This window comes from Microcebus murinus, chromosome 11 (genome assembly GCF_040939455.1).
Source record: "Microcebus murinus isolate Inina chromosome 11, M.murinus_Inina_mat1.0, whole genome shotgun sequence".
Lineage (NCBI taxonomy): Eukaryota > Metazoa > Chordata > Mammalia > Primates > Cheirogaleidae > Microcebus > Microcebus murinus.
The window spans coordinates 72,087,115-72,112,532 of record NC_134114.1 but is presented as its reverse complement, the minus strand read 5'-3'; the positions used below and the strand labels follow the sequence as shown (position 1 = coordinate 72,112,532).

The 25,418-nt window shown below is 38.6% G+C and overlaps 2 protein-coding genes across 5 annotated transcripts in view; one reads left to right on the top strand and one right to left on the bottom strand.

The window, feature by feature from the left end:
- LIX1 (limb and CNS expressed 1) overlaps positions 1-6,413 on the top strand; it is a 50,679-nt gene extending 44,266 nt beyond the window's left edge. For all 3 annotated transcript variants that reach the window (XM_076007883.1, XM_012773716.2, XM_076007884.1), the window contains 2 exons: positions 3,197-3,274; positions 5,673-6,413. In XM_076007883.1, coding sequence (XP_075863998.1) covers positions 3,197-3,274; positions 5,673-5,960 — 366 coding nt within the window. In that variant the 3' untranslated portion in view covers positions 5,961-6,413. The remainder of the gene's footprint in view (positions 1-3,196; positions 3,275-5,672) is intronic.
- A 1,301-nt stretch (positions 6,414-7,714) lies between these two features.
- LOC105876132 (2'-5'-oligoadenylate synthase 1-like) overlaps positions 7,715-25,418 on the bottom strand; it is a 34,437-nt gene continuing 16,733 nt past the window's right edge. For both annotated transcript variants that reach the window (XM_076008204.1, XM_076008205.1), the window contains exons 6-9: positions 23,716-23,840; positions 16,886-17,075; positions 12,031-12,240; positions 7,715-11,131 (exon numbers count right to left, since the gene is read on the bottom strand). In XM_076008204.1, coding sequence (XP_075864319.1) covers positions 10,975-11,131; positions 12,031-12,240; positions 16,886-17,075; positions 23,716-23,840 — 682 coding nt within the window. In that variant the 3' untranslated portion in view covers positions 7,715-10,974. The remainder of the gene's footprint in view (positions 11,132-12,030; positions 12,241-16,885; positions 17,076-23,715; positions 23,841-25,418) is intronic.

Sequence of the window (25,418 nt, the reverse complement as noted above, 5' to 3'; positions counted from 1 at the left end):
GCACAGTTAGTGTGTAGGTAAGAATGAGAGCACAGAAGATCTTGGAGGAAGAATACCTCTGTAAGGCAACAGTTATCGGAGGATGGAATAAAGAGCCCTGTTAGCAATTGTCTGTTCCTCAAGCTGGGCCACTGGAATACAAGGACAATGCCAAGATAGGTAGCGGAAGCCACAGAATAAATCCATTACATGTTTCTGAGTTGTCAACTTTACATAAAGTTGACTTGGGTCTGCAAGGGTAGGGGGGTCAGGTGGAGGGGTGAGATGGTATTTTTCTCTTTTTAAAACATGGACATATACTGCAGAATAAAAAATTCAAGTTGATCCTTTTAAAACATAAAACCAAAAGAAATTCTTTTATTTGCACATATTGGTCCTGCTGTCACATTAGAGACTGTTCCATATCAAAACATTAAGAGTGTTCCTGTTTATTTTTATTGACTGCAAAGTATTCAGTGAGTAGGCCCACAGGTAAACAGGAAAGATAGCACAAACTCACCCCCCTCAGCCTCGGGGGCTACTCTGATAGAAAGGCTGAGAAGCACAGCCTTGAAACCCAGAGGAGACAAGATTTGGTTTCTAGAACAAAGCACTCTCACTCTTCCGAATTGGCACAGAGATGTGATAGAGTGAAAATCTGGATGGAGGCAGGAAGAGGTGAAGGAAAGAGGCCTTGAGAAAGGTGGCTTTTCTGGGCACTGGACCCACCGTAGGGTCTCCATTTGGGTCAACTCAGCTGGTATTTATGTGTATTTTAATTAACAGAAGCCAATGGTTTTGCTTCTACTGAGGTCTCTATGGGCTCTTGGAGTGCTCACTGTGCGGTGGATCGTAGACAGAATGCCAAATTGCATCTCAGACTGAGGAGAAGAAAAGCATGTCATTCCAATGGCAATTTTAGACATCAGAGTAATGCTATTTGTTCTTCTGATAATCAAATAGCTTTACAATGTACGTAGTAATTTTAAAAGGCCTGAAACCTGACTGCCATAATGATTAGTTTTTTCCTGAGCAGGCAAAGGTAAAGACAGTTAGTGAAAGGCAGCTTTTTTGTTTTTTTTTTGAGACAGAGTCTCGCTTTGTTGCCCAGGCTAGAGTGAGTGCTGTGGTGTCAGCCTAACTCACAGCAACCTCAAACTCCTGGCTCAAGCAATCCTCCTGCCTCAGCCTCCCAAGTAGCTGGGATTACAGGCATTCGCCACCATGCCCGGCTAATTTTTTTTTTTTTGTATATATATTAGTTGGCCAATTAATTTCTTTCTATTTATAATAGAGACGGGGGTCTCGCTCTTGCTCAGGCTGGTTTCGAACTCCTGACCTCGAGCAATCTGCCCGCCTCGGCCTCCCAGAGAGCTAGGATTACAGGCCTGAGCCACCTCGCCCGACCAAAGGCAGCTTTTTTGAATGAGCAGTAGGACGTCTGTCTAAATGTTAAGTTTTCATATCTATTTTCAAGACCAGGAATCCCTTAATTGTCTCAAGTTATTTTTCAGTAAGTATGTGGTTGTGGTGTATGACATTAATCCAAAATAGATGTCTCTCTGACAAAAAGAAAAAAAATCTGTAAATGAAATTTAGATAACTTTGGTGGAAAACTGCTAGTTGTAACCACATTAGGAAAAGAAAAATCTTCAGTATGTTTATACACCTTAGTTCGCCCTTGATAGCCGGCCAAGGAAGGAAAGGGCAGGCTCCCTGCTGTGCTCAGCCCGGGCCATGGAGGTGGGAACTCTGGGTGGGCTTTCCTGTCAATATAACATTATTATCCGTATTGTAAAGCATTTTTCTTGACCGAATTGATACGTTTAGGAGCATTTTTATGGTTTCTATAGTTTGTCCATTACATGTTTTATATTGTCAAAAGACAAAATTACAACAAATTTAGTTTAAATATCTAGCTGGCTTTTATTTGGAATTCTAAAATTGGGTAACACCTCATTCTATAAAACAGAATGAGCGTTCCAGTGAGCTGAGCAGAGCAAGTTGGCTTTATGGGCAGAAAGGGCTAAGGAAAGTAGAAACAGAGAACAAAAGATGGATTGGTTATTTCAAAGTTACTTGCCTTGGAAAGGTTAAAACAAGAGGGACTTCCTTATCAGGCCAGTAAAACTGACTTGTGTGGGGATTTGGCTATTATCTGTCTCACCTGGTTTCTGGGAAGGTCAGGTGAACTGCTTAGTTTGGACTTGGGGCTGTGGAACCTTAGCGTGAGTAACTCCATTTTGATTTGGTTTGTTAGGCCTAGTGCAGGAGCTCAGCCTAGTGCAGTTTGGCTCAGGCCAAACCAAAGGCCTTCTATAAATGTTATTAAATAATATTTATATATATTTTTTGACTTAAATTTTTATTTTTATTTTATTTTTGTTTTGTTTTGTTTTGGTTTTTTTAGTCTTTCTTTTTTCACTTCAATTTTTAACATTTAAATTTTTAAAATATATAACATAGTCATATGATTCAAAACTCAGGAAGCTTAGTGAAAGAATGTCGAAGGAAGGCCTTTCTCCTACTCTTGTCCCCCAGGCATTTTTTTTTCCCTCCCCAGAGATAACTAATGTTACCAGATCATTTTATTTTATCAGAACTTTCCTAGGCACTTACAAGAAAATATTTATATAGGGATCTTTTTTTTTCAAATCAAATAGTAGCACATAGTACACACTGCTGTGTGTACACCTTGCTTTTATTTTATTTTTAACAACACATCATAGAATTCTTTATATTAGAACTTAGTGTTCTCATCCTTTCTTTATGACTGCAAAGTATTCAGTAGCATGGATATATCCTGCTTTATTTAACCATTCCTCTAAAAAAATGAACATTTGAGATGTTCTTAGTCTCAGGCAATTTCAAAAAACTATACAGTCTATAACTTTGCCTATACATTATCTCTCATATGTACTAGTATATTTCAGTAACTACTTGGGTGTAGAATTGTTAGAGTATATTAGTTTTAATGTTGAAAGATGTTTGTTACTTATTTAGTCATGTTATTATGTAAGTATAGATATAGGAGGGGAGGGAAGGAAGATGTTCTAGAAGCCTGCAAACTCTGGTCTTTGAAAAGCCCCAAAGTGTTCTGACAATGTTGTGTATTCTGTTTCCCTGATACATTTGGACATCAGAGTTATGCCCTGCTCAGCTCTTCCCGATGTACATTTCTGCTTCTAGACCAATGACAGGTGTTTGGGTTTTGCAGGAGCTGATGACCATTTTCCAACTACTGCACTGGAATGGAAGCCTAAAAGCCCTTCGTGAAACAAAGTGTTCCCGACAGGTGAGATTTTCCAATCAAGATCAGGTTCCTGTTGCATAAACTAAGCAGATGGCTTATCACCTTCCTAGATTTCCTTTATTCAGATTTTTCTCCATTTGAAAATTTGATATCTTATTTATTAAGAGCAGAGGACACAAGAAAAAATATATGTAACACTCCAGTTGAGTCAGGGACTGACCAAATATACACATTGAGAAGAATGTCAGCTGGACATAGGGCCGATTTAGATACCGGTACTGAATGCAGAATGAAGGAATCATTAAGATAGACTCAGTTTCTAGGGCAAATGCTGAATCAACTCTACACACCTCCCCTACCTGCTTGGAATCTGTGCTCGCATCCACCTTTTGAGGCAGAAACTTGAGGCTGCACTGTTTCTGAAACCTCCCCGGAGAGTGGCCAAGTTGGTTGTAGCAGAAGGATATTTCCCAGCTCCACCAATTGTCCCCAGTGGACAACAGAATTGATTAGAAAGGTTGACAGTTGGCATTCAGTCATCCCAATTTTTTGGTTTAGAAGTTTCTTCATTTTTCTGTAACAGATTCTCCCTATTTTTTTTTTGTCACTTATGAGAAGCACCCTTACGCCCCTTTAAAATAGCCCATGTGACACCCCCCGCTACGTATAACGGTTCCACCTGCTGCACGCCAACATTTATCCTTCCTTTACCCACTGTTAGAATTTGAAAGATGGTAGTTTATTTTTGAGAATTTCCTAACAGGAATTTGTATGAGGAACTAAGCTTTTACTACACAGCAAGATGAGGGTGGATGTAAGGAGTTTTTCGTGTACTGCAGCCCTGGGAGTTTTTAGTTGTTCTTTGCTTAGAAAGTCCAGCTTTCAAAATGTCAAAGATGGAAAAAAATGAATAGCCAACAATGACTTTGGCTATTTTTTTTTCTTTTCCTTTGATTTTACAAAAGGCCTTTGAAATATGCTGGGTTGGCTATAAACACTCTTACATGATTGTTTTTAATTTGTTAAGGTCATAAATAAATACCATATGTTCTTGAAAATAAAAATAAGCAATGTATCTACTTCATACAATCAAACCTACACATGGCATTACTATGAATTGGCAAATTTTTCACATGAGAATTGACAGGTGGTGACTAATTTTTAATTGTTTGCAAAAATAAGAGAAAATGTACTGTGAACGTATTATTATGATATCAATAATGATAATGTCTACATCCCATGATATATTTCTTTTTTTTACAAACTCCTATTTTTTATTGATACATAATATTCAGACATATTTATGGGTACATGTGATATTTTGTTACTTGCATAAGACTCCGTCACCTTGAGTATTTGTCATTTCTATATGTTGGGAACGTTTCACGACCTCTCTTATAGCTATTTTGAAATATGCAATACCTCATTGCTAATGGTAGCCACCCTACTCTGATATGGAGCATTAGAACTTATTCCTTTTATCTAACTACATGTTTGTACTCATTGACCAACCTCTCTTCATCCCCCTCCCACGTACACACCCTCCCCAGCCTCTGGTAGCTATCATTCTACTCTCTATCTGCATGACATCAATTTATTTAGCTCCCATGTATGAGTGAGAACATGTGATACTTGTCTTTCTGTGCCTGGTTTATTTTACTTAACATAATCATCTCCAGTTCTATCCATGTTGCTGCAAATGATATGATTTCGTTCTTTTTAATGGCCAAATAGTATTCCACTGTGTATTTATACCACATTTTCTTTATCCATTCATCCATTGATGGACACTTCAGTTGATTCCGTATCTTTGCTAATGTGAATGGTGCTGCAACAAACATGGGGATGCAAATATCTTTTCATAATACATTTCTAAAGTGTTTTCTGTAGTTACTGTGAGACATTTGGACTGTCATTTTCCTGTGCTAACAGCACAGTTGACTCTCCTGGTTTCTAAGTCTTAATCTGAGGTGCCCTTGACTAAAAGCTCTCTGCTTTCTGGCAATGCATGCGACCGAATCCCATTCTGCCCGAATTCCTCTGTGTAGCTATTTCCCTCTGTCTATCTTGCCAAAGGTAACGCTGGGCAGGAGGGTTCAACAAAAAAGTGAGATTATATTCATACCAATTGTTACAGGAATGTCTGTTCAAAGAAATTCTTGTATTTTCTAGCAATGGTAGAGCTTTGTTTTGTGAACATTATTGAGTCATTCCTGGTGGTGTGTTTTGACTCTATCTGGAGTGACTTGTTTTGCTGGACCAGTTTAGCCCTTCATTTCCTTTTAAGAAGTATTCCAATGGGTTTGGTTTCGGGTTTTGAACATCAGAGAGGTTGGGTTGTCGATAGAACCCCGGTAGATATGGGGGCAGGGGAGGCCATGTGTGCAGGGCCCAGTGTTGCTCTCTCCTGACACTCTGGACTTTATCTCTTGGCTCCCAGGAAGTCATCTCCTACTATTCCCAGTATTCCCTAGATGAGAAGATGCGCAGCCACATGGCCCTGGACTGGATCATGAAGGAGCGGGAGACACCAGGAATTCTCTCTCAAGAGCTGCGAATGGCCCTGAGGCAGTTGGAGGAAGCCAGGAAAGCAGGACAAGAACTCCGGTTTTACAAAGAAAAGAAAGAAATCCTGAGCTTAGCCCTGACTCAGATCTACAGTGACCCTGACACTTCCTCACCCAGTGACGATCAGCTGAGCCTCACAGCCCTGTGTGGCTACCACTAGCAAGGCCAGGTCCCGGGTACCCCCAGCAATGGCAGAAGTGGACATTAGGGAGCGCAGTGAAGGAGGTCCTCAGAGGCTTTAGCCTCTGTAGCTACCACTGAAGCCTGTACTCCTCCTCCCTCCCCACTCCATTCACAGAATGTGAGCTCAGTAGGACTCTTACAAGCCCCCACAGCCCGCTCAATGCATTATTTCCATAACACTCTCGGTAGTTCTACCTAAGCATGAAAGGATAGAGACTGGATTGTTTGAAAAATATTTTCCAGGCCTGGCTCCAACCTAAGGCCTGGCTGACATGTGCCTTGCTAGATTATACATGTTGTTTCAAAGAACAAGCCGATGTAGCATCCCCCCAAAGAACAGCAGCCAGAACTAGGGGAAGTAGCACGATAGCCATCTTTAAAAATACTTGAGATCGAATAAACAATATGGATGGTTTTTGAACGTATACAAGGGTCTGAGTCTCTTCCTAAGCTCTGTAAGCTAAGCAGTAGTTTACATTCAACTAGCTATACTCTAAGCCTATAGTGGGGATTTTATCTGGGCATTTCACTATCAAAGATTTTAAAGTGGTAATAATATGAAAATACTAGATAAACTTAATGTGGCTTAAAATGCCATTGTGGGCCGGGAGGGGTGGCTCACGCCTGTAATCCTAGCACTCTGGGAGGCCCAGGCGGGTGGATTGCTCAAGGTCAGGAGTTTGAAATCAGCCTGAGCAAGAGCGAGACCCCATCTCTACTAAAAATAAAAACAAATTAATTGGCCAACTAAAAATATATAGAAAAAATTAGCCAGGCATGGTGGCACATGCCTGTAGTCCCTCCCAGCTACTCAGGAGGCTGAGGCAGGAGGATCGCTTGAGCCCAGGAGTTTGAGGTTGCTGTGAGCTAGGCTGACACCACGGCACTCTAGCCTGGGCAACAGAGTGAGACTCTGTCTCAATAAATAAATAAATAATTAATTTTTTTTTTTAAATGCCATTGTGATAATAATTTTTTAAAACCCATAGTGTTCCATATATGGGGATAAATGTCACCTAGAATAGTAGCCACACTCTTGTTCCTCAAAAACAATTAATATCCAATTTTTATGTCTTGCAATCAATCATGTTCATTTTTAATTTGAAAATAGATAACTTGAAGTAATTCATATTTTTTTCAATACAGAGATATGTCTATAATGGGAAAAATTAAGGGCATTTTATAGGTTAAAACATGTTGAAAAATTAACATGTGACAAAGAATGCTTGGATTTGATTCGTTTAACAGGCATTAGAAAGAAGGAACCTTTAGCTCTCTTTGTTTTTGTTCAAGAATGTAAGCAACCAGTAGCTGAAATGTAGTGTCATTATTACATTTAAATCACTAGAATCTTCTTTAAAGGAGGGATAAGACATTGAAACCTTGTTTGACTCATCTCTATGGGTTAGTCCACTGATTAAAAAATCAAAAGCCAACACAAACTAATTTTTAGATAGTTTCTGGTAACTCAAATTTAAGAATGGCAGCAGTGTCGATTTTAAATGCTCACAGGTATTTCCATACCTTTAACATGAAAAGGATTATTTTGCATTTAGTTCAATAATTCAAATTAAAGAAAACATTTTTCTGAACTTAAATAGTTTCTTTTTCTTCTTCTTTATACAAATGTAATAACCTTTCCTGAAAGCTAAACCATTATAATTACATTAAAGTTTACAAAATAAGAGGTTTTAACCTTATATCTAAATATGTACAAAGATAATTGACACTCCTTAAATCCCCACAAAAACTACTATATTTTGGAATTAGCCTCAATAATAAAAAATCATTAAGTATATCACATTTCTCACACTAGGGGAAAATTCAGCTACATAATTGTCTACTTTAATATCTTGAAAAGGTAATAGTATGTAATATTAGATATATTTTAAAGATATTATCTTAACAAAAGTCACATTCCACCCCATAATGAGGCTAAACATCACCTAGAAAAGAATTTTATTCCCTATATTCCTGAAAAGGAATTAGAATTAACTTTTTTACATTGAGCAAATTTTAAAATTTAGGAAACGTTCTATTTAAAGCAATTTTTTTCACAAAGTCATTACTCTTTACATTATCATTTAAAAAAAAAAAAAGCCACAATTTCTTATGTTGGGTATGATTAAAGTGGGGTACACCTTCACTGCATTTGCAGCCTTTGACAATGACCACCTCAAACTGACACCTCTCAATTAGACTCCAGGACAGGAATAGGATGGACAATATAACATTTACTTTTTGCCCTACAATTAAAAAACACACCTACCCTGTAAACTGAAAATAGAGGCTCTCTCTTGGCCACTATCATTTTTTTTTTTTTTAACCAATCAAAACCACCCACTCTCCGTGGAACAGCACAGCAAAAGAAATCAAAGTCAGATCTTTGCTGGTCCCTTTGATACTCGTTTAATAGCAAATTGACTTCAGCGAGACACAAGGGTTATCAGTACATCACATAAACAACTGTAATTGTAGCCCAGAGAAAAGCAGATTTTTTTTTTCCTTTCTGTATTTTGTTCTCAATAACACACTATAGTAAAGGGGACTAGACTAGAGGATTCTCTATGTAAACACATGGAACCCTGCGTCCTAACCATTTTGGTTAACATCTGATAAAAGCTATGAACCATCTCCTAGGAAAATAGAATAAAACACACACATTCAAAATTGCATAGTTCCAGAGTATAGGGACCCCTCAAAGTTCATGGTTTACCCTAGGGGATCTTTGGATCCTTGTTTAGAACTCACACTTTTGAGCACATACATACAGTCTCAAACTTTACACCAGGGATCCAACGTAATTCAGACATAGCCCATGTAGCCTAAGATAAAGGCCATCATCCTGAAATACAGACTTGCACTGTATTTAACAAGAGAGAGTTTAATTTTCACAAAATTAAAGCATACCATATTATTATGACAAAAACGGTTTAGAGCAAACTAGTCACTAAACTTGGGTGAATGGATCAGAAATGACAGATTTAATAAAGTCATTGTACCTCTGAAGTTCAGAATTTGGTTGTCCATTTGTTCAAGAGCGACAGTCCACTCATATTTTTACTATTAAATTTATTCACCTATTTCTAGAAAAGGAAAAGAATCAAACCATAGATATTCCTGAAATGCTGTACCTGTACCGACTATGAATCTGATTATAGGTGTCAGAAAAAAAGAGGTCTCAGAAAAAAGCATAAAAGGTTAACACTTTTCTGATTCTTTAGAGAACGCTTTTGAAGCCAGAAGTGTTGTTGTAGTTGACTTTAGCTGAGATGCTTTAGAGAATTCTGAGTTGTATCATGCCATGCCTTTCTTTTTAGCTAGAGGACAAAAGAAGCCAGGCTAAGAATATTTTTATTATCCTTGACTATGTCTACAGGCAAACACTAGTCAAGATATCATTTCTCACGGCTCAAATCTGCCTTCTTTCATGTTGGCTCCATTTTGAGGCAGGCTCTCTCCTTTGTAGCAGCAAGTGGCAGCCAGCAGCTTCTTGCTTACATCAGAGCAAAATGAGAAATCCTCCTCCCAACAATTCAAATCCAACTTCCAGATCTGGGCGCCATCATGGTGTTTCAGTCATGTGTCCATCCCTGAGTCAATTGCTGTGGCCAGGCCCACATCACGCATCTGTCCTCCTGGAACTGGAGTCGAGTCAGCTCCCCTAAACAACTTAGAGCTGGTGGAGGAGGAGGAGTTACCCAAGCGAAATATGGGTTCAGTTACCAAGGGAAAAATTGGCCATTTCACCAGATATTTTAAAAACTATTTCCTCCTTGAAAGCCTTCAGATACAGACTGAACAATAGAAGAAAATGGTGTTCTCCTACCAAAAGTTGGGGGAAAAGAGGTTTCTGGGTAGAAAACAACAACAGATGTATACTATGAATACATTGTATCATTTCCAAAAATCAAATCCATCCTCAAAGGACAAACTTAGCCACCACTAAGGATGTTCAAAAGAACTTTCTCCCCAGAGGGGAAACCCCAAAATGCTTCCAGACCAATCCCACACTGGAACGAGCGTGCAGCTTCCCCGCAGACTCTCCTGAGCGGGACGGTGCTCATTTATATGTAAGAGTCCTGCTGTGTGGAAAACCCTAATCCCTCGCATTACTCTGAAGTCACACTTCAGTGCTGGTGAATTTTGTTACGCAAGTGGGTCAGGAAATTTCCTCCGGTCTATTTCCGGTGGCCCTGGCTTTCATTATCAGCGGCTGCTAATACCTTAATAGAAAAGAAAACAGTTGATCCCAACAAGTGAAAACAGTTGCAGCAGAATTGGACAGTTCAATAGCCTGGATAGCTTATTTATCCCCACTTGCTACCGAGCGATTTGCAAACCTTAAGTTTGGCTCTTCTCTGACCCATGAGTCGTCACAAAACAATTTTGGAAACAACTTATTTTGAAGCAATCTGTTGTTTACCTCCCAGATAGTTCTATATTTCCATGTAGTGATTTGCTAGATGATGTCTGGGAAGTTCATAAGTTGTACTTGGTGCAAGCAGGTTTTCATACGGAAATTTTAAAAACACACACAAGTGACCCAGTGAAATTCCAGATTGCCAGGTGAGTTGAAAAGTCAACTTGACACTAGTTTCAGTTAATTGAAACTAAAAGAATGGGAGCTATTTTATACTTTCAGTTAATCTTCTCTCAAATGATGTGGGAATTTTACTTGTTTATATATTGTGGCTATTTGAATTTTTTTTTTTTAATTTTTTGGTCACAAGGCCACCAAAGCAAATACATTTTTAAAATGGGGGAGGGAGTTTTCAATTCTCTTAGAAGCCAAAATATAGTTGCTTTTATCTTAAGTGATGACTCACATAGATATATTTGTTAAAGACTGGGTTTAGTAAAATAGAGAATTAAACTGAGACAACTTTCCTTCATATTGCTTTTCATCTAGAGCATTCTTATTGGCAACACATTTTCTGTCCTTTTTCTTTTCTTCGAAGAGATCCAAGGGCAGGATCTCCCGGCCCAGCTTACCAGTTGTCTGTGAAAAGCCAGGGGGGCTTGGCTCTCACGCCACTGAAAAGAGGCTGGCACAGGCTGCATCGTGCCACACGGGCAACCTCGTCCCAGGCATTGCAGGTGTCACACACATTGACAGTGGGATTCACGGGGTCTAAAATGAATGGCCTGAAAAACAAAATAAAAAACTAAAAAACTTTCCACTTCTAAAACCAGTTTCATATATATATGTATGTATGTACACATGCATATATGTGTGTGTGTGTATATACATACATATATGCTACACAGCTAGAAGGGCACGTGAGAGTTTGAAGAAGGAACTCAGGTAAGGGACGGAATCTCTGCGGAAAAGGGAATGAAGCCCAGGAGGACTAATCACACCTGTCACAAAACAGAAACTCCGGTTCTGCTTCTCTAACTCTGACTCCTTCTCATTTTTCCTTTTAACCTAAGGAACCATTTCTTCCCTGGATTCAGTCTTCAATTTCCTTCTCATATTGTTGTCTACTTATATATTCTATTCATTTTATTCAAATTACTCTTTTTTTTTTTTTTTGAGACAGAGTCTCACTCTGTGGCCCAGGCTAGAGTGCTGTGGCGTCAGCCTCGCTCACAGCAACCTCAAACTCCTGGGCTCAAGCGATCCTCCTGCCTCAGCCTCCTGAGTAGCTGAGACTACAGGCATACACCACCATGCCCGGCTAATTTTTTTTCTATTTTTAGTTGTTTGGCTAATTTCTTTCTATTTTTAGTAGAGACAGGGGTCTCACTCTTGCTCACGCTGGTCTCGAACTCCTTGAGACCAAGCAATCCTCCCGCCTGGGCCTCCCAGAGTGCTAGGATTACAGGCGTGAGCCACCGCACCCGGCCTTATTCAAATTACTCTTAACTCACATTGGAAAATTAAGCTCTGTGGAAACAATCAAAGGGAATTGACTTTGTGGTAATTAAGGCCTCCTCATTTACACTGACTGCCAACAAAGCTACTCTTTGCGCCAGCCTCTCTTTCTTGGTAGCAGAAATGCGTCTTATAGCCTAAGAACATAGAAAAGGTAAACAGTTACCTTGTGTGTTTCTGCTTAACCTTTACAAAAATGGGGAACTTGGAATGATAGTGTCTGTGCCAAACAATGTCGATTTCTGCATATCGAACCAAAAGTTTGAGGACCGCCCTCATCCCCTGCACCAGGCTGAAGAGCAGTGGCTTTCCCGCCAGTTCCCAGATGTAAATGCTGAGGAGCTCCACCGCGTAGGAGGAGGGAAGTCTTCGGAATCTAGACACACAGAATGAAGGGTTAGTGCCTGCTTCCATTAGCCCAGAGAAAAATTCAAGTTCAACAGGCGATTTTCAGAAGGGTGAATTCCAATTTTCAATCTCAGTATTTACCAAATCACGATAAGATCTTCGCCAATCAGATTGGTGAAAAATAGTTGTAATATCCAACACCGGTGAATCTGTGAGGGAAATGGACACTCCAGCACTCTATTGTTGAGATTGTAAATTAATACAGTCTTTTTTGGAGTCAGCTTTGTTAAAATTCAATATGTTCTGTCCCTTTGACCCAGCATTTTACACTTCTACAAATTCATCCTATAAAAATACTTCTACAATAAAATAAAATAAAATAAAAATAAAAATAAAAATAAATAAAAATAAAAATAAAAATACTTCTACAAGTGCCCAAAGATATGTTTAAAAGATGTTTTTTATTTAAACTGTTCATATTAGGAAACTATGGAATGTTCCTCAATAGGGAAATGGTTAGTTTCATGATACATCTCTTCCTGTGCTGTCCAATATAGTAGCTATAGCCGCTTGAAATGTATTTTGAAGACATACAGAAAAAATAATGGATATCTCATTAATTTTTGTATTGATTGCATGTAGAAATAATAACATTCTGGATATACTGGGCTAAATATATTACTAAAATTAATTTCACCTTTTTAAACCTTTTTAATGTAACTATTAGAATATATAAAATTGTATATGTGACTCAGATTTGAATTTTGCATTATATTTCTCTTAGCATTGATCTGTACTATGCAGTCTTTAATAGCAGTAAGGCAGATGTTTACATACAGATATAAAAAGATCCATCGGGCGCTGTGGCTCACGCCTGTAATCCTAGCTCTTGGGAGGCCGAGGCGGGCGGATTGCTCAAGGTCAGGAGTTCAAAACCAGCCTGAGCAAGAGCGAGACCCCGTCTCTACTATAAACAGAAAGAAATAAATTGGCCAACTGATATATATATATAAAAAATTAGCCGGGCATAGTGGCACATGCCTGTAGTCCCAGCTACTCGGGAGGCTGAGGCAGAAGGATCACTCGAGCCCAGGAGTTTGAGGTTGCTGTGAGCTAGGCTGACGCCACGGCACTCACTCTAGCCTGGACAACAAAGTGAGACTCTGTCTCAAAAAAAAAAAAAAAAAAAAAGATCCAATATAGATTAATTGAAAAACAATTTTCAAAACAATACATAAAGTACAAATCCATATTTTTAGTTTTTTTTTTTTTTAATTAAGCATATCAAAAAACGAATTTGTAGGAACATGCTCCAAACATTATTGAGGGGGTAAGGGTTGGGAGTGAGGAAGAAAGCCTTTTCTACATTAAGTAGAAAAAAATTTTTAGAGGGAAAGATTGAGATATAGTTATAGAAATTTATCTCACTAGAAATGATTCATTTCTAATAATGATTCATTTCATAATCTTTCGGGGCTGTGCTTTTACTTGGGGGCTTTATTTTCTAGATGAGGAGCCCTAATGGCTTGTGGAAGTGACAGAATCATTCTGTCAGGATAAGGGGACAGAGTCAGTGACCCTTCCTCTCCAACCAGTCAGCAGTAATCAGGTATAACCAGGTGAACGGGAGAGGTAGTAACTAACTGGCTAAACCATGAGCTAGGATCTCTAGAACAGGAATGTTCGTGTATAAGTCAGAGCTGGAGGGAGACATCTAGAGTTTGGAGAGAGTGACTGAGAATAGGAAAGTGTGAAAAAGATACAGGTTTCTCACCAGCGCACCCACTGAAAAGTAGAACCAGTCAAAGGGAGTCCTGTGCTTTTCTTTTGAGATGAGGGTACACTGAATGGGTTCTGCGGTTTTCACATAAAAATTGAAATGACACTGAACGTGAATTGCAGTTTATGTACACCGGGGAAAAAAATTAAGTTAAAGTGAAGATTCAAAACAAACTCAAGGGTGAAAAAAAAAAAAACCCAACGTGACAGTTTCGGCTTTTCACGTTGGTTGATTTCCAAATACGTGTTTTACCAATTTGGTGTTCATTAGCCATAGAAATCACTCTTGATGACATTGTAGGGGAGAAAAAGGTTTTCCTTGGCCCTCCTACGGTGCCTGGCTGGGTCTGAAAATCAAACTGATGAAGACTGATTAAAAGGAAGAAAGCATACAAATGTATTCAATATAAATTTTATATAACACAAAAGCTTTCATATGGAAATGAAGACCCAAAGAAATGAGTAAACATGTATTTTTATGCTTAGGTTTGATGCAGAGTGGATAGCTGTGGAGAAACATGAAGGAAGGACAAAGGGTACGATCTAATAAACTGGGGGAAACTTAGCAAGATTCTTCTTGGCATCTCTGTGTCTTCAGAGATAAGGATGCCCCTTTGCCCTGGGACTAGAGGGGGCGACTCCCACTTGAGGTGCTTCTGACCTGCTTCAGGGGAGAAGAATTGGAGAAGATCAGAGTGACCTTCTTATTTCTGTCATTTTCTCAAATTCCTTCAGCTGGAAATATTTAGGATACAGTGTTTTGGGGTAGTATGTTCTGAGCTCCACCAATATGTTGAAAAATCATGCAACTTTCCCTGATAGAATGTCAAAATTTTCTTGCTGTTAAGTCATTTGTTTTTACCTCAACAAGGGACACAGAAACAACTAAAGGTAGACAATATTTCTTGTCCTGGTGATAGACAGCAAACCAGATTTGAGTTGGTCAATAGCTCAGTCTTACGCTTTTACTTCAGGGATTGATAACAATAAACAAGTCTTAAAATCCAGTTCTACTAAGCCATGGTTGAAAATTCTTCAGGCTGGAAATTCTCTTCATGTTTTATGAAGATAAATTTGAGGGGAGAAAGGCTTAGTAAATATTAAACTATTTTACTTCACATTTAATAGTGTGATTACATATATATTTACACAACTCTGACTTGTGTTCCTATTACTTTGTGTTCTATTTTAATCATTTAACATTATTTCATGTACATTTTTGTATATATTATCCTGCTTCCCAAACTTGTCTTGAATATTATTACATCAGTGAATTTATTTGCTCTTCCGGGAAATTTTTGTTGTTCCCAGTTTTCATTATCTTTAATAGCACTATTCTGAACATACTTTTAAAAAATTACTTTTTAAAAATCTGATTTATTTTCTTCAAAGGCAATCCCTCTAGGTATTTCCAAACTCTCTTTTTTAATGTTAATTTTAAGTACTCTTTTTATGACATATTTTTATTTATTTTATTTTATTTTATTTAGAGGCAGAGTCTTGCTATGTTGTCCAGGCTGGATTGCAATGGCTGTTCACGGGCAGGATCATAGCTTACTGCAGCCTCCAATGCCTGGCCTCAAGCAATCCTCCAACCACAGCCTCCCAAGTAGTTAGGACTATAGGCACGTGCCACTGCACCCAGCTCTCTGACATATTCTTAATATAATGGCCTGAATTCTTTTTTTGAAACTAAATAAGTAAACATTTTCTAGAGCAAAATTAACTTGACAAATGGTTTGAATATTTTAAAATCCTTAACACATAATAAATACTTAGTATATATTACCAGATTATTCTCCCAAAATAGAAAACCAATTAGAGTGCTGTAACATATGTGGTCCAATTTCCTCACAATGCCACCTTTTTAAAGTCTTAGAATTATTGTTATTGCTACTCTAATAGGAAAGTTTCTTCTCAAAGACCTATACATGCTCTCCGCTACAAAAAAAAATTTTTAAAGTGTTAGATTTCAAAACCAGGCCTGTCATTTCACTGAGGATCTACTCAGGCAAGAAGCTTTTTCTTTGTTCTTCTGTTTTTGTATTTTCACTAGTAAATTTTTACTCAACCAAATGAGAAAAAATTGAGAGAATACTTAGAGATGCTTACAGATAGCAGGCAAATGTATAGAAGTAATGTATGTTTTTACAAAGTGACTAATGTTAACTAACGTCAATGTTAGGCACGAAAATACACAAAGAATAAACAGAGAGTATGTCATTCGGATTAACAAATACAGAATATTAGCAACTTTATACAAAGACAGAGATTGCATATTCCTTTAGAGAGTGGCTGTATATAAATTTAAAATAAATCCCCCATCTCTGCTATTTCTGGCAAATGGAGCATTCATACAAATATATTTGAGTTCTCTGTTTATCAAAAGTTTATCTTAAAATACTCAAAGCAGTCACTATGTCTCCTTCGTATCCCTTCACCATACACTAGATTTTGTTGCAAGCAAAGAGAAGGAAAGATACTAAAACATGCGCAATTTTTGCAGATGCTCCTCTTCTGAAAGACAACTCTGCTTCTGGTAGAACAGGCTACCACAGAAGGCCAACTTGGAGCACAAACATTAAGCATCCTATTCCAATAGTACTAGGAGTTTCTCTTGTTCTTTTCTATGCCTTCTTTCCTTGCACCGATCTATTTGATTATGCCGCCGAATAGTTTCTTTTCTGTTCTTTGGTTTCCACCGAACCATTATGCTGTGCTTTGAAATAATACAATACAGATGTTCCCTATTCTCTAACAGCCCTGTGCTTGCTCTCTCTCCCTCTCTTTCTCTCTCTCTATCCTCTCCACCTGCAGGGGTAGGGCCTGAAAGAATAAAGAGGGGGACATGAAAAGAGAAAGGCTCACATGGTGCCCATGTGCTGGTTACATACTTATTTTTCTCAGTAGGCTTGGCAAATGATGTCTTGAACCAATGTGTCATTAAACGAATGAGCTCCTTCACCCTCACAATAGACGCCTTGACAAAATCCACTTGGTACGGCAAGAGGGCCAAGGCACACAGCTGTGCCTCCTCAATGTCATTACAGAGGTATAGTTTGCGGTAAAGGTGAAGCTTTAAATCTGTTAACACCAAGGAACAAAGACAACTGTGAGAATTGCCTTCCCCCTCTCCTCTCTTGCTTTCCCCTGGTACAAATGAGCTCTGGCATTCTGACTAATTAAACTTTGAGCACGTAAAACAAAATAGTTTTCTGTATGCAAGAGAGTTATTCTAGTTTGCCCAAGTAATTAAAGAGAAAGCTTCAGCATTACAATGCCTCAGCAGTGTAAACTGAGGAAACCCTGGCACAAGAAAATCTGTGTGATGAGAAAGATTTTCTTCCTATAAGCAGAGGAAGTTTCTCAGACACAGATTTAATTACTTTATGCAAATATTAGCTAGCATGGAAGCTAAACGCTATGCTGTCTGTCCAATAATCTATATAATCCCTCCTATTTAATATCCAAATTGTTATGTGTGTGTATATGTATACATGCAAATATACATACGTGCGCACACACATAGTCATGTGTTGTATATCGACCTTTCAGTCAATGACAGACTCCATGTATTATGGTGCTACCATAAGACTGTAATGGAGCTGAATAATACTTACCACCTAGTGAAGTCTTAGCCATTGTAACATCATAGTACAATGCATTATTCGCATGTTTTTAGTGATGCTGTTGTAAACAAGCCTACTTTATAAACTTTATAAATTAAAAATGTTACAGGAAACTAAGGTTAATTTATTATTGAAGAAAGGAAAATATTTTAAACTAAATTTAGTATAGCCTAAGTGTACAGTGTTTATAAAGTCTACAGCAGTGTACAGTAATGTCCTCGGCCTTCACATTCACTCACCACTCACTCACTGACTCACCCAGAGAAACTTCCAATCCAGCAAGCTCCATTCATGGTAAGTACCCTGTACAGGTGTACCATTTTTTATCTTTTGTACTATATATTTTCTGTGCCTTTTCTATGTATAGATGTGTTTACATACACAAATACTGACCATTGTGTTACAATTGCCTATGGTATTTGGTACAGTAACATGCTGTACAGGTATGTCACCTAATACCATATAGTCTAGGTGTGTAGTAGTAGGTCAGTGGTCCCCAATCGTTTTGGCACCAGGGACCAGTTTCATGGAAGACAATTTTTCCACGTTCTGTGGGGGGTGGGTTTTGGAATAATTCAAGCACATGGCATTTATTGTGCAGTGAAACCTCTCTGCTAATGATAATCTGTGTTTGCAGCCACTCCCCAGCACTAGCATCACCGCCTCAGCTCCACCTCAGATCCTCAGGCATCAGATTTTCGTAAAGAGCATACAACCTAGATTCCTTGCATGCGCAGTTTACGGTAGAGTTTGCGCTCCTATGAGAATCCAGTGCTACTGCTGAGCTGACAGGAGGTGGAACTTAGGTGGTGATGTGAGCGATGGGGAGCAGCTATAAATACAGATGAAGCTTCGCTGGCTCACCTGCCACTCACCCCCTGCTGTGTGGCTCAGTTCCTAACAGGCTGGTTGGTACTTGTCCATAGCTTGGGGGTTGGGCACCACAGTAGCAGGCTATACCCTCTAGGTTTATTCAGTACACACTCTGTGATGTTCACACAATAATGCAATCTCAGAACATTTCCCCTTTGTTAAGCAATACATAACGTGTGTGCGCGCCCGCGCACACCTGTAGGAGAGAATCTACCACCTGAACACTTGAATTAATTACATTTATAAAGATGAAGATGATTTTAAAAGAAATTTAGATACTTAGACAAATTGAAAACAAATAATCTACTTCAGTTAACCACAGATTAATGTGGTATGAAAGCTAGATTAAACAGCAAATATGATGGACTCATCTACAGCTTAAAACTGCAATCTCATAAAATATTATTAACCCAAGTTGTACTCTAATTAAATGATTTATAAGTGCTTGGAAACTTTTATGATAGTCTACTTAAATTTTCTCAGTCCTACAACAATTAGAGGTTCTAATGTGACTCTATTTTGCATACCCTTTGTACGTACCCGTCCTTCTGCCCAACTAAGTTGTGACACAATGACTCTACCATTTGTTAATTGTGGCAAATTTATATTCTAAAATATACATTTTAAAGTTCATTATCTAACCTGCACCCACATGTTTATCACTGCACAATTCACAATTGCAAGGATACAGGATCAACCTAAGTGCCCATCAACTGATGAGTGGATAAAGAAAAATGTGGTATATATGCACCATAAAGTACTACTCAGCCATAAGAAGGAATTAAATAATGTTTTTTTGCAGCAACTTAGAACTGGAGAATATTATCCTAAGTAAAGTATCTCAGGAATGGAAAAATAAATACCACATTGTCTCACTTGTAAGTGGGAGCTAAATGATGGGTATATATGGTCATAAAGTGGTGTAAATGACATTGAAAACTAAGAATGAAGGAGGGTGGCAAGGGGTGAGGTGTAAAAACCTACCTGTTGGGTACAATGTACACTATTCTGGTGATGGGCACACTAAAAGCCAGGACTTTAGCATGATATAATTCATCCATTTAACAAAAAACACTATACCCCCTAAACCCATTGGGAAAAAACCAAAACCTCTCAAGACACACACACACACACACACACACACACACACACACACACACACACACAATTAAGTTAATTGTCTAGTTACTTTATTTTACTTGTAAATATATTCTGCCAAAAAAAAAATACATATATGCCTTTATCTTGATACCTAATTTTAAGGGTATCTGCACTGTCCTTTAATACAGTCCAGTTGTTTAGGGCCAAATCAGACATGTAATAGCAGGTCATTATCAATCGGTTAAAGAGTAAAATCAAATTCCTATGATAAGCATAAATGAACAAAAGGCAAAGATTCTTGTAAATGGTATTATAACAAACATTCCAACCCCAAAGTTACAAGGCAGCAGTCATTAGAACTATTAAAACAGACCTTTCAATTTTACTGCGAGGCTGTCTGCCTTTCTTATCAAACAAATTTGGACAGAAACTCAGGTTTATGATGATAAAAGATTGAAGAAATAATAATTTAACCTAAATTTTGGTTTGCGGTAGATAAGTCAGATATTTGCTGACTTTTATGATCCAACTGATAAGATGTCATGGCTGACTCAGAGATGATCTACTCAAAGCCACTGTACCAACATTTCCCCTCCGTCAAGGTTCTTCATTGTCAGGAACCAAAGTTGGTGGCTTCTGACCTCAATTATTTTTGAGGCTTATAATTTTCTGTTTCTACTTCATGTGACTTGCATTGTCTATAAAGCTCTGTTAGTCTTGTTATTATCATTTGCAAAATAAGAATATTGTGTTTAGCTTCCTTACTATGCAACAAGTAGTATCCTGTGCTTTATATTTATTAGCACGTTTACTCTTCAACACCCCTGAGCTGTAGGAACTACTATTATCTCCAGTTTAATAAGTGAGGAAATAGACTTGGAGAGGTTAAGGAGCTTGCCCAAAGGCACACGGCTGGGAAGTTAAAACCCTCTACTGCCACCATATCGACCTGAGCACAAGTGCTTCTTCAGTGGTTAATTCAGTACTTTTAGACTTTAATGAACATACAAATCACCTGGGGATCTTGTGAAATGTGGTCTCTGATTCAGTCAATCTGGGTAAAAGAAAAGTATTTCCAATAAGTTCCCAAGTGACACAGATCCTGGTGGGCGGAGGATCCTATCTGGAAGAGGAATATTGTCAACCATGCCCTTGTCAAATCTCGTGGCTCTGGGCTGTATCCTGGCACGCGGGCCATGCTACTCATTGTCTAGCACATGTGTAAGATGTGGAGGGAATAACATTAAGATGCCTGTGAGGGTTTGATGTGATCATCTGAGTCATACTCTGACAATTATTATTAACATTTCATTGCCCATTAAAATTTCTTGGAACTCCAGGAGTTGTCTGAGTTACTGTCTCCTGTCAAATCCATTCGCCATCATCAATGGAGAGAAGCAGAGTTACTTAATCACTTCAGTCTTTTTCAATTCATCTCACACATCTGTGCTCAAGAACTTAGGGGACTTAGCAGTTGGTGTAAAATATGCTTCCATTCCTCTGGGATAGGTTTTTAGCTCGAAAGCTACAGAAACAACCTCAGATCCTCAACACAATTACCCAGGAGCTGTTGTTGGCTAACAACTGGGCTTTTGAAGTGTGCACAGAAGAGAAAGAAAGCATGTTGCACAAACTCAAGATCTTCATGGGCCTAGGATAAAACCTAAAATATGTTTCCTTGATAAATATTTATTGAACTAAGCACTTTGCTACATAATTTCGAGTTAAATCCCATATTTCAATTCTCACAACTATCCTGTGAAGTAACTTTCTCATCCCTGTTTTATAGACGGAAAACCTGAGAGTTGAGAGTTTTACACGGCTTCCCCAGGGTCACATAGATAACATGAAATTGGTCTGCAGTTTGGCTCCAGGCCCAGTGTGTCCTCTCCACTGTGTAACTCTGGTCTTCTGTCAGCCTACACAGGAGGCAAGAGAAAGCCAGACTTACCTGGGTTTGCACCCCCAGACACTTACTAGCTATGTAACCTTAGGCCAGTTGTTTAAATTCCCTAAGGCTCACTCAGTTTTTCAATATTTAAAGCAGAAGAGGCATGTCTAGAAAAGATTAGGGAAGGGAGTCATATCTGAGCAGTCTTGAAAGGTGAACAAGAACTTCCAAGGCAGAAGGTGGGGTGGGGCAGGTTAAGAAAAGTGCATCAGTGGGGACGTCTATGCAAAGACATGGAGTTGGGAGAGAGCACAGAGCTTTAGGAAATCAGTATTTCAGGATTTCTGGCTCATGAACCTCTCCTCTACCAAATGTGAGCCCCACAAAAGCAAAAATCTTGATCTCCTAGCTCCAGGAGAGCTTAATGGCACATGATAGGTGTTTTGGAAATAATGGTTGAATGAAGTGAACAAATGAATAGATGAATAAAAATATTTAATAACTATTGCTAAGCTAGAGGAAGATTACTGGTCATATATTGGTTCACAAATTGTTAGACATTTTCAGTTCTGCCATTTTGCCACATAGAGAAAATACAAATGTATTAACTCAGGCAGAACCCAGTCTCAATCCCCAAGCTCCCTGGAGAATGCATTTATATCTACATAAATCACTTAGTCATTTGGGCCTCCGCTCTGGCTGCTATAACAAAATACCATAGACTGGGTGGTTTAAACAACATAAATTTATTTTCTCAAACTTTTGGAGGTGGAGAAATCTTAGAAGTTGCTGGCAGATCTGGTTTTGGGGGAGTTGGGGGAGAGCTCTCTTCTTGGCTTGCAAGTGTCGTCTTCTAGTTGTATCATCACTCAGTGAACAGAGGAAGCTCTCTTTCTCTTCTTTTTCTTATAAGGGCATTAATCCCATCATGGGGGTTCTACCCTCATGACCTCATATAAACCTAATTATCTCCCAAAGGCCCTAGCTCCTTACACCATCACACTTGGGGTTAGGGCTCCAAGGTATGAATTCTGAAAGGACACAAACATTCTGTCCATAACAGAACCTTAATCTCCTGGTCTAAAATGAAGATACTTTATCTGCTTCTTTTTATGAATGTGATTAGATTTTATATTTTGTATCTTATTCCAGATGCCACAACATTTTAGGGATAAAAATAGCATCATAATGACCATAATGAAGTCATTGTCTGGCTCTGTCCTTATCACTTCCCACTACTAGGAGTTCTAATTCCCCCCAGGTTCTCCCCTACTTAAGATACCCCCAGGGCATATCCCACACATGTGTTCAGGCTAATTCTTTCTGTACCGTGTGGCATCTGCCATTATTCTCCTTGTGTTATTTTGTGCTGTATCTGATGACTTCCATCGCTGCTGATGCCAAAAGCTTCCATGGTCTCCCCCAAAGATGGCAATGCCACAAGTACCCACAGCTGCCAAAGCCACGGCTGCTCCTGCCAGTGCCAGGGAACTAAGGCCAGCAAAGAAAGAGGCCTGCTCTGTGGCACCTTCTCAATTCAGGGTGAGGGTTGGTCCCTTGCTACTCAGCCTCTGGGCACCTTTGGTGCTCAGGCAGTAACTCTAGAGCTGCTCTCTGATGCTCAAGCTGCAGAGCTGTGCTAACTTGAGCTCTGGCTACCTTAGTAGATGTCTGGGAAACAGTTTCTCTGATTTTTACTCAATATTTTTTAAAGTCTTTCTCCCAAAGTCGTGAGACAACAAGGGCTGACTAATAACCATCTCTTTCTTCAACAACGATCTGTTGACTTTGGACCAAAGCTCTGTACCTAACCTGCCTTTTCCACTAAAGAAGGCTCATTTACCCTCCTGAATCCCCCAGATGGTGACTGAATCTTGGTGCAAATTTATCTTAGGCTCAAGGTCTGATTCCTGCTCTAAGAGGAAGCTCCTCGAAGGCAATGTCTATACTTCTTTTGAGCCCTTTCTCTGCTCCATTATACTGGACAAATGGTTAATATTTAATAATAATACTTTTAAACTGAAAACTTGTGGTGTGAAGATATATAATGTTTATGCACTACAGGGGAAAAAAGCAACCCCTAAAAGTACTAAGCATTTCAGTCCTACAGCCTGGTTGTGTAAGCCCAGCTCAGCATATCATGTCTGGACATGGTCAGTCCTCTATAAATGCATAATAAATGAGCAGCCTTTTAAAGGCTTTCTTTGAAAGAAAACAAAATAAATCTTACCTTTGGAGGGTGCAGGCCCCAAGACATCATAATAGGCCATGATCTCAAAAGAATGACTGTGAAGACTTTCAATACACAGAAAATTGAATCTTAAAGACAATGATGTTCTCTTCTTCATTATGATCCTTAAAAAAGTAACATGACGTGGCATGAGAGATGATAGGAAGATAGAAAAGAAAACAGTAGGTGATTTCCTACCACCCACCCCCTTACCGTAGCCTTGCTTATCTCTTGGCTGTTTTTTGAGTATTCCAGGAATGTTCCCTTCTTTCAACTTCTTCAGTTGCTGTTCCCTGTACCTAGGATACACCTATCTCAGGTAATTCACATGGCTTGATCTCTGACTTCATGCAGGCCTCTGCTATACAGCGTGGGCTTTCCTGGTCTCTCTAGTCCCTTGTCAGATTTTGTGTTTCTTCATAGCATTTAATCACCATTTGGCATTATGTTATTTGTTTATTCGCTCTCACACCACAGCATCAGGTCCACAAGGGCAGGAATTGTGTTTGTTTTGTTTACTGCCCTGTACCTAGTGCATGATACATAGTAGGTGCTCAATAAATAATTTTAAAATGAATGATTATCTAAATATGAATTGGGCTACAAGGTATTTTTAATCATGAATATGATTAAGTAAAATATTTTAAAAACTATTGTCAGACTTCCACTTCTGGGTACAACAGAGTTATTTATGGCAGATCTGTGCTCGCTGAGAACAACTAGACAACTGAATTTAGGAAATTATGTGTACATGTGTTTTAGAGACATTGGAGACCTGCTAAAGCTGGAGGGGCCAAGATTTGGGGCATGGGGGTGGGAGACAGTAGATCACGGAGAGGTGAACTTATATCCCACGGCTCTACCCCTAGGGATATATGCTGATTTAGAGAATAGACAAGAGACTGAAAATATGGACCTTGCTTGGGCAGAGGGATGCTTCTGGGGTTAAAGAAACCATCAGGACTTTGTCAAACTAATGGAGCTATACAGGCAATGTTAGAGACTAAGAGGCTACCATGATCCTGGTGAAAAAGGAAGGGTGGAGAACTGAACCTGAAATATGATCTGCTTTTCCCTCAAAACGTTTGCTAAATTCTGAAGATGCTTAAGGTAGGCATGGTTAAGAAATGAAGCAGAATGTCTTGCAGAGGTAAGGATTAGAAGAGAGTACTTGTTCAACACACTAGGCTATAACAGTGGTTCCTAAACTTTGCCACATATCACTATCACCTGGGAATACCTTAAAAGTTTTGCTACCTAGCTCCCACCCCCAGATGTTTTTTAATTTAATTGATATGGGGTATGACCTGTGTGATTAGCTCTCACTCTATCCACCCTCTCTGGAAAAAAAAAATGGCTGAATCGCTGTGTGATTTTTTTATACACAGTGTCCTGGTTTTAATTTTTAAAAATCACTAGAAATTGCAAGAGACAGAGTGGTTATAAGACATAAAACTAAGAGAAAAAACAAACTGTAGAAATAGACCCCAACAGCAGGTATAAGCAAGTAAGGATTTTAACTAGTTACTATGTTCAATAGAGAAAAAAATGCTAAAAAGAAGATAAAAAGATGTAAAATTAAACCAGAGTTGGAATATATATATATATATATATATATATATATATATATATATAAAGATTTGAACGAAAATTCTAGAACTGAAGAATAATTGAACAAAGAACTTTATAGATAAATTTAACAA